The following is a 13,069-nucleotide window of genomic DNA, read 5'->3' on the forward strand; positions in this document are numbered from 1 at the left end:
TTTTTTTTATTCAGTGATGGAATCTTACGGTTTTGATGTTGAAGTTGGACGTTGTGAATTTTGTGAATGTTGTGATTCGCTTTGAGTCTTTGGGTGTTTGAGACTTTGGGTTGGGAAAGTTATAAATGTATTTTATTTTAGAACTAAAGAAAAAGAAACATTTTAATTGATTATTTATGAAATTAGCTATTTTTTATATACTTGTGTTACAACTCATACTCTGTAGGCTTCTTTGTTTGTTTTTTATTGTTATTTTGTGTGGTATGAGCCATAGTGATAAAAATAAAAATCGATGATGATTTCAAAGTATTTTTTGCTTTAAAAAAAAAATTATACGGAAGTCCAACTAAAGACAATTAAATTTTGATAAATGGATGTATTTTTTAGCCAATTTCTTTTTGTTTAATCATGTTCTCTTTATATCGATACTTACAAATGAATTCCTTAATTTCATTAAGATACTGAATTGAGTGTTTGAGATTGGGGTCTCTATAGTTAGTTGTGAGAATAAATTGGTTGACGAATGTTTGAGAGGTTACTTAAATTTCTGTAATTTTAGAATATACAAGTATTTTATGCTTTAAATTTTAATTTATAAATTTCAAAATCATTTAATCAATTTAAAAAATAAAATCTACTTGTAAAAGTAAATATTATAATATTTTATAGTCTTATATAATTTTTTTTAATAAAATATGAATTAAGAAAATCAAGTTTCAAAGCATTCAACAATATTGTGGGCAAATATAAATATTATACAATAAAATAAGTATTATATGTAGGTCTTAATATGTGTGTATGTGTGTGTGTGTATATATATATATATAATTTCAAATAAAATTGTAAAGTAGTTCACGTATTGCGCGGGACATTATCTAGTTACACACAAGAACACAAAATTTATGTGGAAAACCCTTTCTTTGAAGAGAAAAATCACGGATCAAACTCTGAATAATTTCACTATTAACAAATCAATTACAATAAATCTTGTGTATGTCTCAAGACCAAAAGCTATCAAATTTTTTGTAGCATTATCTATTTATAAGACTATTTTCCCATTCCCTCTTGGACTAGGAAGATATTACCTCTTTAATAAGAATAGACTTTCATTCCGCATTAAGAAATAGTCTTTCCTTCCACAACAAGGAAACCTATTTTGATTTTTCCTTCTTCAACTAAGAAACCTAATTGATTTTTCAAGTTACAATTAGAATTTGGGACAATTTCCTAACAATATATTTATTGACATGCTTGACAATCAAGTCTTTAAAGAAAAATAACTAAAGCTCGTAATATGAAGTTTGGCCAGGAGAGAGAGAATAAACATTGAAAATTGAACTAAATATCATCTCAAGTTATCAAGGAGGATCTATAAAAACTTATATATATAAATTGCATGATGATCTTCATCAACCATAATGGACAATACTCAGAAGTAGTTGGTCAAACTATCATCTGCCACGCCCCATAGAAAAGCGTAACAAAAGGTTGTGGTATTGGTCAAGTTTGGCCTTTTCGGCACTCAAATATGTCTTCTTCAAGTCGAATTCCCTTTGCCTTTCATCAGCTACAGAGCACAATTCACGAACTCTCTCGATTTCCTTCTCCAAATAAGATTTTTCATTCACCAAGTCCTGTAAATACTGATCTCTTTCATTATTTTGTGCTTGTGTTACAGCTTCTCGAGTCTTTTCTTGTAGGAAAAATTCCACAAATTCCTAAACCTATGAGAAACAAAAAAAAATTGAGAAAACACACGCCAAAGAAAATAATCACACGCACAAGACAGTATTTACGTGATTCAGCAATTTGCCTACGTCCACGGAGTTACAGGAATTTCCCTATTATCAGGGAAAATACAGAGTGCGGCTACAGTGTTTCAATATCTCTCAAAACCGCTCCATGGACTAAGCCTCAGAAAATCCCCCATTAAAAATCACGCAACATTATTCAGGTCGAGTCGGATCGTTAACCGGATTAAACACAAACTAGGCTCCACAAAGCCCAACATTTCTTTTTCTCGCTTCAAATGTAACAGATGGTGCCTTCACATTCATGCTCTCCATAGCGATCACAACTGATATTACAACACAAATCAAATATTAGCAAATATACAATAAAAACAGTGAACCATTGAGAAAGAACCAATTACATATGTACAAGAAAATTAAAAACTCAATACGTTAATGAAAAAACCATAAAATAAATAGAAAGAAAGATATTGAAAGTATAACTCAACTGAAAAAAGTTGTGGAATTTAAAAGCTCAATGAATAATAAAGGGGTGAAAAACTTGTGAAAATTGACATGATAATAGATCTCTTTCGTGGTGGTATTTATAGAGGACCCTTGTGTTTATCGGTTTATGTAACTATTATGTCATTACGTTTTCATAAAAAAAATTCCAAGATAATTAGGTTTTGGGTACATACGGAATATTGCACAAGGGTTAGTTGTAAATTTTATCTTGAAATAATCGACACATCACACGTCCCAATTATAGTATATATGGGTTTTCCTTACAAAATTGGATTAGGTTCTCTATAATTAATATAAATAGCAGCCGTTTTCTTTTATTGAGAGATCAAAAGCCTCAAATCAAAAAGCTTATTAGTATTAGATTTTCTGTCCTCACTTCATATTTTCAATGAGGATTAGGTCTTTCTTTTCAGTCATGATCGTTGTGCAAAAAGAAGAAGTAGTAGAAGAAGAAGAAGAAGAAGAAGAGGAGGAGGAGGAGGAGGATGCTTGTGATGATTATGATGGCGCTGTTCTTTTTATTGACTATGGTGATGATGATGAAGGTGGTATTTACTACAATGAATCTCCCGAGGTTGCTGTTGATGATGATTCTGATTATAATAGATTAATTGTAGGCTTGAAAGTGGTGAATATTGAGGAAGGGTCATCGTTGCTTTTGGGTGGTGAGTGTGCTGTGTGTTTGGAACAGTTTCGTGTGGGGTGGCATGCTAAGCTGCCATGCTCACATATTTTTCATCGAGACTGCATTCTTCCATGGCTACGGATGAGTGATTTCTGTCCATTCTGTCGCCATAAGATGGCTTAGTTTGATAGATTATTTGTTTGTTGATCTTAATTTTATCTCAAATTTGACTTAGTGTTAATTTCTAGTTTGTTCTGATTAAGTGTGTGATTCTTTCAAAGCACATTGAACTAAAAGCTGTGTGTGTTTACGAAATTATGTTTTGAAGTTGATTTAACTATTACAAACTCTCTCTTTTTTTTTTTAATCTATTCATAGCTCGTAGAAATATCTCCTTCAGTGGTTTCACCTTGCATGTATGATTAACACTAAATACTTCTAAAAGGCTGCCAAGAACTATCGAATTTTTTTTTTAAAAAAGTAACTTGTGCAGCCGTGCAGATAATACCCTCAAAGTTGTGAAAGCAAATGTCAAAATTTCTAGTTGCATGAACAATAAATTTAAGACCGTAAGTGTTGTTAGTGGTAGTAATCTAGTACCTCCCTTGTATGTCTAATTAGCATAAGTCAAGTATGGTACCTTGTTGGGAAAATTAAGCACCAGAAGAACCCCTGAATCCTCTGGGAGGAGATTGGAAATAACTCAAATAAGGATGCCTTAAATAAGCATCATCGACACTCAATCGATCCTCCAGAAATTCGCTTGCATTTAAAACCTGAATCTCAACTGATGAAATTTCATTAATAGGTGTACAGACCAGATTATATACTCAGATTGTCTGCCTGGAAAAAAGAAGACCATCCTTAATAAAAAAAATTACCACATTCCTCAAGCTCCATACCAACTCCTTTCCTAAAGGGATAGCACGTTTTATCTGTTTGTAAAATAAATACCTCATGTCCTAAAACATGTCTCATGCACTTTTTCAGGCCTGTAAATTCTTATTGTATGAGTCTCTCTTATACATAATATGCCAAGGATGTCAATTCTAGTTCTAGAAGAGCTCCATAAATAAAAATAAAATCATATCTCACACCCTCCCAAAAGATAAAAGAATCAGAAAAGAAGAGAGGGATTATGAATTTCCTAAAAGAAAACTCTGTTGGCAAACAGACACTAAATCAATGAACACAATCCAAGAGAAAGCAATACAGAACAAGCAGCCTAAAGTTTCACACAACTTAAGCCAAATTACATCAGCCAATATATAGCACACATGTAACATCAGGTAAAAAACTTCAAATTTCCTCTAAAGTTCCCTTACTCCTAAAAAGAAAATATAACGTTGAAAATTAATATACCACTACTTTTGCTCAATTAATATAACACATAGTTGTGCCAGGAGCCATAGATTCCATGAGCATAGATGCCATGACATAGCATATTAGGAATTAAGCATGTCGTTCAACCTTGCTGCTTTTAAAATAAAATCGATTTCTGCAATGTCTAATGTCTATGAATCAATCACCAAACTACTTATCCAATAAATAAAAAAGAATCTATCACCAAATTAAAATGTAAAGTCAGGGTAAAAGATGTTGGAAAAAGAATGAAAAAGTATACTTAATACACTGACAAACACAGGAGAATATCCAGCACTAAAACACAGTACATTGTAACACTAAAACAATCCAGCCATCACTTAGCAATAAAAGATGGTACACTTACTTGGTCCATTGAGTGATGATGTTTTGAAGAACTCCCAGAGACAATGATCTAAACCTGTCATCATAAGAAAAAGGACAGATCCAAAACATTCAATCTCCTTAGACAATGTAGTCTTTCTTTAATGCAAACAAAATTGATGCCTTAAATCTCACCTTATATAATCTGATAATTTTCAACACTTGTATTAAAAATCAGGAAAAAAAAATCTATTTCTCCACGTCATAATGATAAGTTTTTAACAAATTCTTCTCCATTTCGTCTATCAAATCTGTCATTTTTAAAGAACACTTAAGATTTAAATTAAGAATTAAATCTCAAAAATTAGAATTTTAACAAGAATGTTATGTTTGGTGAAGTAGTAGGAATTGATTACAAATCCATGCTATCTCTCTCTCTTCTAGCCACATGTCACTTTACCCAATTTGAATCTAAAATCTCAGAAAGGGGATTGTTTGGTAAGGGGAAGAAAGACATCTGTAAACTGATTCTTAGTCCATTAGCTGGAGTAGGAACATCAGGTATGCAACCCTTTTGTTCTGAAGCCATAGACTTCAAACATGACATTATATAAAAATAGAGATGGGCCAATAAAAATCAAGTTACATATCTAATCCTTTGTCTCTCATCTGCTTAACTACAGAGACTGAGAGCTTATATGGAACAATGTAATTACAGATCAGTTAATTGTAAACGATGAAGCTGTGGGGGGTGGAGATAGTTAAAATGAAGGCACTTCGAATGCACAAATAGCATAAACTTTTGAACAGACATTAATGTGGAGGAGAGGCAAATGTTTAATTGCAGAAAATTTGGCCATAAAAACCTGCTACACAGGATCCAAATATCAGCCTATAGAAGAGATTATATGGCTAAGAATACTTGCTACACTGGATCAAAAAAATTTCCATAAATGTGGGTAGATATGTCAGATGATTAAAGTATATGCCTAACACTTTTTTAAATTGAAAAGTTTCACATTCATCAAGTGGGTCTTGAACCTACAATGACCTTACCCTCAAACCCAATGTTGTGCAGGAAGAAAGTGCGAGCCAGAGCTCATTGGGTGTCATACTCATACCAAACACTTAATCATGAAATGAACTAATATTATCATGCCTAAACAATACCATTTTGTTTTAACGTCCTTATTTTTAGCATACACTATGACACAGGAACAGAGTTATCACATTGATTAGTGCTACATTGCTAGGCAGCTTTGCACTTTAGATCAGAGAGTCATCTTCGGATCAGAAACTAGTGCATCAAGATTTATTTTCAATCGTGTCGATGGTTATTTGTAACAGATGCAATACTACCACTGAGAGCCACACAAAAAGTACAAAAAAACTTGACAATCTTAAAGTCTCCTCAACCGCAAAACTCACTTATATGCCAGCTCTTTTAAGTCTTATTTGAACATGCTGATCTAAAAGAGCACGTGTTAAGGAACTTATTTGAAATACATTTGGTGATCCTAAGATCAACTCTAACATCACAACGCCAACACTCCACATATCATACCCGTCAAGTAAAGATGATTATTAGTCCTGCAATGCAAATAAAATAAATCCAACATATGAAGATGCATACGCAGCATTGTAAAAAAGTAATATATCCTTAATATATGAACCATGAATGCTAACTTTCATATTGATTTATAACGAAGATTGACATACTTCACAGTTGTGCCTTCTGGCCCATGATACCAAATTGCCTTAAGCAAGGCTTCAGGTGGAGTGTGTACTCATAAGTTTGTTCAGCCCTGAAGCAACCCCAAAAATGAATATGCATCATACCATTAACTGAGATATTAAAACACAGATACTGCAGAAGTAAAAAGCTTCCAAAGAAAGAAGAGATACCTAGACGGTCCAGTGGAACCATATAAGTGCTTCAGTGTGAACTCATCTATTGCACTACCAAAGTCAATAATGCGCCTAATCCATTGGAGAAAAAGGCATTAAATCCGTAGTGCAACATGCTTAAGCACAAAAAGCATAAAGATTCAGTTACATTATTGTACATCAGATAAGCACACAGAAGCTTCTTCGAACATGAAGCATTTGAATACTCTTTTGACAAATAATGCTGTCTCAATAAATCACGTTTTTGGTGGACAGCCAGCCAATTTAATATGTTGCTGGATTAACCCAGACTAATTTTATGAGAGACAAGGGAGGGCCATGAAATTAAATGACAAGTAACCACTAGCATCTTAACTAATTTCATGTAAAAATCACTTGGGACCAAAATCATGGTAACTAAGACATTGCAAAACATGATGGAATAATGCAACTCAAAGCAATCCTTTTTTTTGTTTATTTATTTTTATTTTTATTTATGTTAGAAACCTTTGCACAATCAGACTCCAACCAAAGATTGCAAAGCAATGGGGTTTTTAAAAGGGGAAAGAAAGCCAACCAACAAACTATTGCCCAGTCAATTTGGTTGTGAGAGATTGTGCAGAAGCTCTAGCATATGTGATAAGCTTCTTAAAGACTTCTGTTTAATATCTAAGTTTCAAGATTGCCCTTGTAAACTTTCAAGAATTCAAATATGTATTAAATTCATCGATCTGTTGGGAAGTCAGTAAATTAATGACCACTTACTTTTTAAAACAAGACAAGTATTTTGAACAGCCAAAAAAAAAAAAAAGAACACAAGATAGACAGTCAATCAACTTTTTAAAAAAATTTTAAAAAGGAAAAGAAAAAAAAACAAAAAAAAGAACACCACTAGCCCATCAAATTGTAGAGCAGTATGTTTTGACTCTCTCCTAATGGTTGAGTAGTCGAAGCTAATGTCATTTAGCAAAAAACTTTAACAAAGAAGAAAATTTCAGGTGAAATACAGTAACAGTTAGATATATTCTACAGTACATTTTGGTGATGAAATTTTGATCTCCACTTTTTTAGGCTTCTCCCTGTCTCCTGATCTTCAAAGCATATGACCATGTTCTCTTCCAAACATAAAAGCATTTACAATTAGCTTTTTCCCAAATAGTACTCCTTCCAATTGAGTCATGCAAAATCACTTTTTATATATATATATATATATATATGTTGTAAAATATGGCTAAATAAACAAGTTTTGATTGAACAATATAAACCCTAAAAATTAGCAAAGACAAAATAAATAGATATAGTTAGAAAGATCTCACAAACTATATGAAAGGCAAGAGATCACAAATGAAAACTTTCCAATTGAGCTCTCTATTGCACAAATTGATGATTCTTTTCATAAACAAATAACAGGTTAATATGGGACAATTATGATATAAATTCACAAGAGAAAAGAATATGGAGTGATGAACTTTGATATTCTTTAAAAAAAAAAAAAAAAAAAACTAGATCGGTAAGTTACACATGCACCCCATAGGCTGACCTTCTCCTCCATCCCATTATTGTAGGAGGAAATGCAATTTGAGCTATTGCTCTTTGGATCAACAAGCGCAAGAAAATTGATTTCTCATGCGTGTAGACTAAAGGACATCTTACATTACCCCTCCAAACCCTTCACTTTTTAAAGGAGTGAAATACTAGAGAAATTTATAAAGCATATAAATTTTGCTAGTATTTCACTGTTTTTTTTTTTTTTGCTGTTGAATAAAAATTTTATTTATGAATATCAGGGTACAAAAGAAGGGAGGGCCTAAAACCATCTCTCTGCACAGCCTCAGTAACTAGGAGAGGGACCCTAGAATGGGATCTGGCTCTACCAAATTAACAGAAGCCACCCATTGGACTAAAAGATAAGTTGGAACATGGCCCTTTCTAGACATAAAAGAAAAGGAAACAACATCAAAACCCTTTACAAAATCCAAAATATCTGCAATCACCTCTGCAATACTCCAGTGAGGTTTCATTCTTGTATTACTCAATGGATCTATCACATTCCACTCATCTCCTTCCACAATGATTTTAGAAAACCCATTTTCAATGGCTCTTTTCATGGCATAAAGTGCTGCCTTTGCTTCACCCACTAGAGGACTACTTGGATCAACTTGTTTAGCCAAAGCAAAAATCAAATCTCCTTTATCATCCTTGCCCACTATAGCTAGAGAAGTTTTTTCTTCTTTTACATCAACATCAAAATTTAATTTAACCCACCCATTTGGGGGAGGCTTCCATATTTCACTCTTTTAAAAAGTGAACGGTTTGGAGGGGTAAGAGCATTAGCAGTAAGGTTGCTAAATTGACTAAAAAGCCAATTTAGCAACCAATTCTCTTAAAACAACTTCTACAGCAAAGAAGCTAAAAAGAAAAAAGAATTTGAGTTTCAGCTACAGTGGGCTGCTATACTGTAGCTCAAAACTTAAAATAAAAAATAATATTTTAATGTAAAGTGTTAAAAAAAAAGTAAGATTGCAGAGCCCCGGCTCGACTTGTAGGTCCGCTAACGCAAAGCGAGGAGTTGAGCCTGAACTGGCGAACCGAAGTCACTTTCAGAACCATACTTCCTACAGCTAACACGTGCCCAGTCCAGCGGGAACGCACAGCGCAAACGAACGTGAGCTGCTATACTGAATCCCCCGCTGGCCATCGGGGACCAAGTGGTAAGGCCATGATTTGCAGGGAACGGATCACTCATTCTTCCATTGGGGACAGGTGCACGAACGACAACTCCAAACGCCACACATCTGTCGCCTACCTACCATTTAGGTGGCACCAACGAGATCCAGCTAAGATAAGGAAATTATTTTAATGTGTTGAATGTTAATATAAAACATTTACTGTTGGGTGTATTATAAAATGTATTGTTAAAATAAATAACATAGTGTTTTGAATTGTTAAAAGCTAAATTTTTTAGATGTTATACTGTAAATGCTCTAATGTAAGATGTTCCTCCAACAAAATCCAAATAAGGTTTATTAAACATTCATTATCCCCTTTCCTCTAGTTCCTCTTCTTCTTTCTCCCTCTAAAAGCAATTTAGTTTATTGAGCTTCCCAAAAATATCTTCAATTTGAGGTACATTTTCTTTATCTAATGACTAATATAGGCAAGGGAGCAATCTTATAAGTGCACTTCACATTAATTATATCTTTTCCCTCTCTCACTTGCGTTCTTCTTCCTCAATTTACTTATTCATTATAGCTTTATTCTAGTTTTATTACTTACAGTTTTGATAGATGTTGTTTTAATAATTTGGATACTAGCTAAGAGCTTTGTAAATCAATAGGCACCTTCGGATATTCCAATAGAGGCAACTATGGTTTAAATTATTTTTTTTCTCTCTGTAACTAATAAGTGGAATAAAAAGTAGTAAAAATGAATGCTCCATTAGCAAGGTGGGTGAAATCTTATATATCAACTCCCCATATAAGTAGAGTCAAAAATAGGTATAAAAGGGCAACATGTCTGCCCACCTATTAGCCCAATGGACTATCTTTTTGTCTTGGATTGGGTCAATTCGGGAGTTCCTATCTCCTCTATGTCGCCCCATGTTGTCCAGGCTATGGTTCTAGAATGCCCCAAGCTCACTACCTATTGTTTTGCTTGAACAATAAAATATTTATACAAAGGAAAAAAAAAAAAAAAAGAAGATTTCATTGGGAAGAGGCTAAAACAAAAACCAAAAATTGTGATTGATTTGGCAAAACATAAACTTCAAATCCTACAAAATTTTGTCACAAGCTACATATTCTCTAAATGATGAGTTATTATTTACTACCCAGAATATATATTCTCCATCTCAAATAAGAATGAGTCTCATATGAAAAGGAGGAAGTATTCTACCGACAGCTAATAAATTCCTAAATGACACATACACACGTCAAAGAAGAAAAAGGGTACGTGTCAGACCATCTTAATAAGAATCTAGCCATTATGGTACGCATCAAAAAGTGGGTCCCCCCTAATTTTACTATCCGTGAACTGAAAAACCCAGAACCTTCTAAGCAAAATATCTGAACCCAAAATAGTAAGAAAAATCAATCTCCTTGCCCCCAAAGTTCTTCCGGAACATTCCTAAAACCCCATCAGCTTATATATTAATACTAAGATTCTTACTTCTTCCATCATGTTCAATATTCTAGAGCTTCCAATGCTTACAGCCTTTTCCTCTTCTCTATAAAAAGGAACCCGAAACTAATTTCATTTTCACTATTCCTTGTCTTTAAGAAATCTGGGCTTCTTGGAAACTAGCAAGTTAATACTACATTCGCTTCTGTTTCTGCTGGGTTGTGTGTGTGTATGTGTGTGTGAATGATGGAGATGGAGGCTCACAATCACAAGGAGTCACTGTCTTATTATGGAGTCCTCGGTGTTCGTATGGGCTCGTCTGTTGAAGAAATAAGACGTGCTTATCGCAAGCTTGCTATGGTAACTATTAGCTGTCTCTGTTTCTTTGTTTTCTTTTCTTTTTTTGTTCAATTGGGTCTGTAAATTAGAACTACTAGTCCAGGTTTTTAGAGGATTTTGTTAGATGGGGTGTGTTTGAATCTTTGAAGTTAGAACTAAGTTAACAAAATGGCATATTAATCGAGGGAGTGATAGAGAATAAGATTTTGGATGACAAAAATGACACTCTTATTAAGAGGTTGATAAAAAGATCTGATTTTGGATAAGATAGAATGACTCTGAAAGATTTCTACTGATCTTTTTAGGGAAAAATTGCTGACCCCATAGTTTTGAAGCGAATGAATTGTTGTTGTCGGTTCAAATTATTGTTTTGGGGCTTGTGTTTCTTGTTCAATTCTTGGGTATTTTAGTTGGTGTATTGTATGAGAGTAGAGTTAATATGTGTGCTTGTTTGTACTGTATTTTTTGGTGCAGCAATGGCATCCTGATAGATGGACTAGAACTCCTTCTCTGCTGGGTGAAGCAAAGCAAAAATTCCAACAAATCCAAGAAGCCTATTCGGGTAATTTTTTCCTCCATAGATTTATCAGTATGCAATCTTTACGCAATTGGGCTAAGTTTTGTTTTATCCCAAAAAAGGTTGGCTCTTGCTAACGTTTTATTCTGTTTTGTTGAGCAGTGTTGTCAGACCAAAGGAAGAGGACACTGTACGATGCAGGGTTATATGACCCTGATGATGAAGAAGACGAGGTAGATATTTTGTTTCCAGGTAGTAGCTAGTGATGCGTTTGTAATTCCTCTTTTCTTAAGGTGCTGATAATTTGGTAATTTAATATCTGTTTCAGGGCTTTTCTGATTTTGTACAAGAAATGGTGACTCTCATGGACCAAACTAGGAGAGAGGTATGTATGACTCTTAATATACTTGTTCAAATGTATTATTTTTATACTAGTAGTTAAACCCTTCTGAACTTACAGTCCTACTAGCGAGATTAAGTAAGGTGCACGTCAAAGCGAAAAAATTGGGCGTTGCAAGTTTGTTTCACTTGCTTTTTAAGCATCTTTTTTATCAGTGTTGCTTTGAATGCTCACACATGAACCACTGGAATCAATCAGTTAATTTCATTATGAGAACAAAGCCTGTGTAGAGGATCAACAAGGATGTTCTGGTGAGAGCATTAGGAGAAGTGAAGTAATACTAATATATATACTAGAAAAAATCGTAACATTGTCGAAGAAGTGGGTGGTCTTTTACTTTTGTTAGTTTCATTGTTGTTGTGTTATCATTTTGGCTCAGCATAACGCAGGTGAACTAGGAAAAGGTCGATTAGTTTAGCCGAGAGTTCATAATCCTTTTTTGCTCAACAGTTTGTTCTTTTACAAAAGAAAAGAATATTGTCGTTCTACAATTTAGATTTCTGTTACTAGCATATGATTGTTCTCTAGATTCCTAAAGAGGATATGGAATCGGCTTTCATTGAATTTTGGGGGAAATTTGAGCTGAAAATCTTGTTTACCATTTTGACTATAGTGTCATGATCCTATGAGTGCTTTGGCCTCAATTGTTTGTCATTTGGTCTAATATAGTTCAGAGTAGAGAGTGAGACTATACCAGAAGAAGGCTCGTAACTTGTGAGAAGGAAAGAAGATGCGAGTGAGTACTATTAGCTGGAACTCAAAAATATAATGGGAATCCTTTGATGAGAGAGAGAGAGAGAGAAAAACAAAAAAATTTATGATGGTAGTTTCCTTTCCCAATCTAGAGGTTAACATCTAGTTCATAAATTGTATTTGTATACACAGGAAAAGAGTTATAGCTTGGAGGAGCTACAAAGCATGCTTTTGGAGATGGCTCAAGGATTCGAGTCTCCTACATGGTTTTGTGGACCCTCAATACTTGATCCCGGATGCTCAATGAGAATGCATTGTGATACGAAGTCAGTGTCACATAGAGGCTCACATTTGCAAACAACAGGCTTGGGGATGTTTGGAAAGAGTGGTTATTGCAATTAAGAATGCAGTTTCCACGGTTCCTTGGAGCAGACTATGAGGATGAACATCAATCTGAATTCTGTTTTGCTCTCTGTTTGTATGATGAATGCTGATTGAATGTTCAGCTCACAATGTTCTTTGAATGAAAAATTGGGGTAGACAAA

The 13,069-nt window shown here is 34.0% G+C and overlaps 1 protein-coding gene and 1 long non-coding RNA gene across 5 annotated transcripts; one reads left to right on the forward strand and one right to left on the reverse strand.

Moving 5' to 3' along the window:
- Nucleotides 1–1,774: 1,774 nt before the first annotated feature.
- LOC142607242 (uncharacterized) lies at nucleotides 1,775–7,521 on the reverse strand. 4 transcript variants are annotated; one of them, XR_012839275.1, is made up of 5 exons: nucleotides 7,492–7,521; nucleotides 6,475–6,549; nucleotides 6,289–6,374; nucleotides 3,524–4,666; nucleotides 1,775–2,077 (listed from the first exon to the last, which is right to left on the reverse strand). It is a non-coding gene; the product is annotated as an uncharacterized LOC142607242 (long non-coding RNA). The 4 variants fall into 4 exon arrangements; XR_012839277.1 differs by lacking the exon at nucleotides 7,492–7,521 and having other exon boundaries at nucleotides 3,524–3,670; nucleotides 4,613–4,666; nucleotides 6,475–7,333; XR_012839276.1 differs by lacking the exon at nucleotides 7,492–7,521 and having other exon boundaries at nucleotides 3,524–3,726; nucleotides 4,613–4,666; nucleotides 6,475–7,333.
- Nucleotides 7,522–10,508: 2,987 nt separating this feature from the next.
- On the forward strand, nucleotides 10,509–13,069 carry LOC142607548 (uncharacterized). The gene is made up of 5 exons (XM_075779084.1): nucleotides 10,509–10,935; nucleotides 11,389–11,476; nucleotides 11,594–11,664; nucleotides 11,760–11,816; nucleotides 12,717–13,069. The coding sequence occupies exons 1-5, from the start codon at nucleotides 10,819–10,821 to the stop codon at nucleotides 12,924–12,926; spliced, it is 543 nt and encodes a 180-aa protein (XP_075635199.1). The 5' UTR covers nucleotides 10,509–10,818; the 3' UTR covers nucleotides 12,927–13,069.

The sequence above is a fragment of the Castanea sativa genome, chromosome 8 (genome assembly GCF_040712315.1).
Source record: "Castanea sativa cultivar Marrone di Chiusa Pesio chromosome 8, ASM4071231v1".
NCBI classification, from domain to species: Eukaryota; Viridiplantae; Streptophyta; class Magnoliopsida; order Fagales; family Fagaceae; genus Castanea; species Castanea sativa.

Coding starts and splice junctions, on each gene's coding strand:
- LOC142607548 (XM_075779084.1), top strand. CDS start 10,819: ATGATGGAGATGGAGGCTCACAATCACAAGGAGTCACTGTCTTATTAT. Junction 11,477..11,593: donor AATCCAAGAAGCCTATTCGG/GTAATTTTTTCC, acceptor TTTGTTGAGCAG/TGTTGTCAGACCAAAGGAAG. Junction 11,817..12,716: donor TGGACCAAACTAGGAGAGAG/GTATGTATGACT, acceptor TTGTATACACAG/GAAAAGAGTTATAGCTTGGA.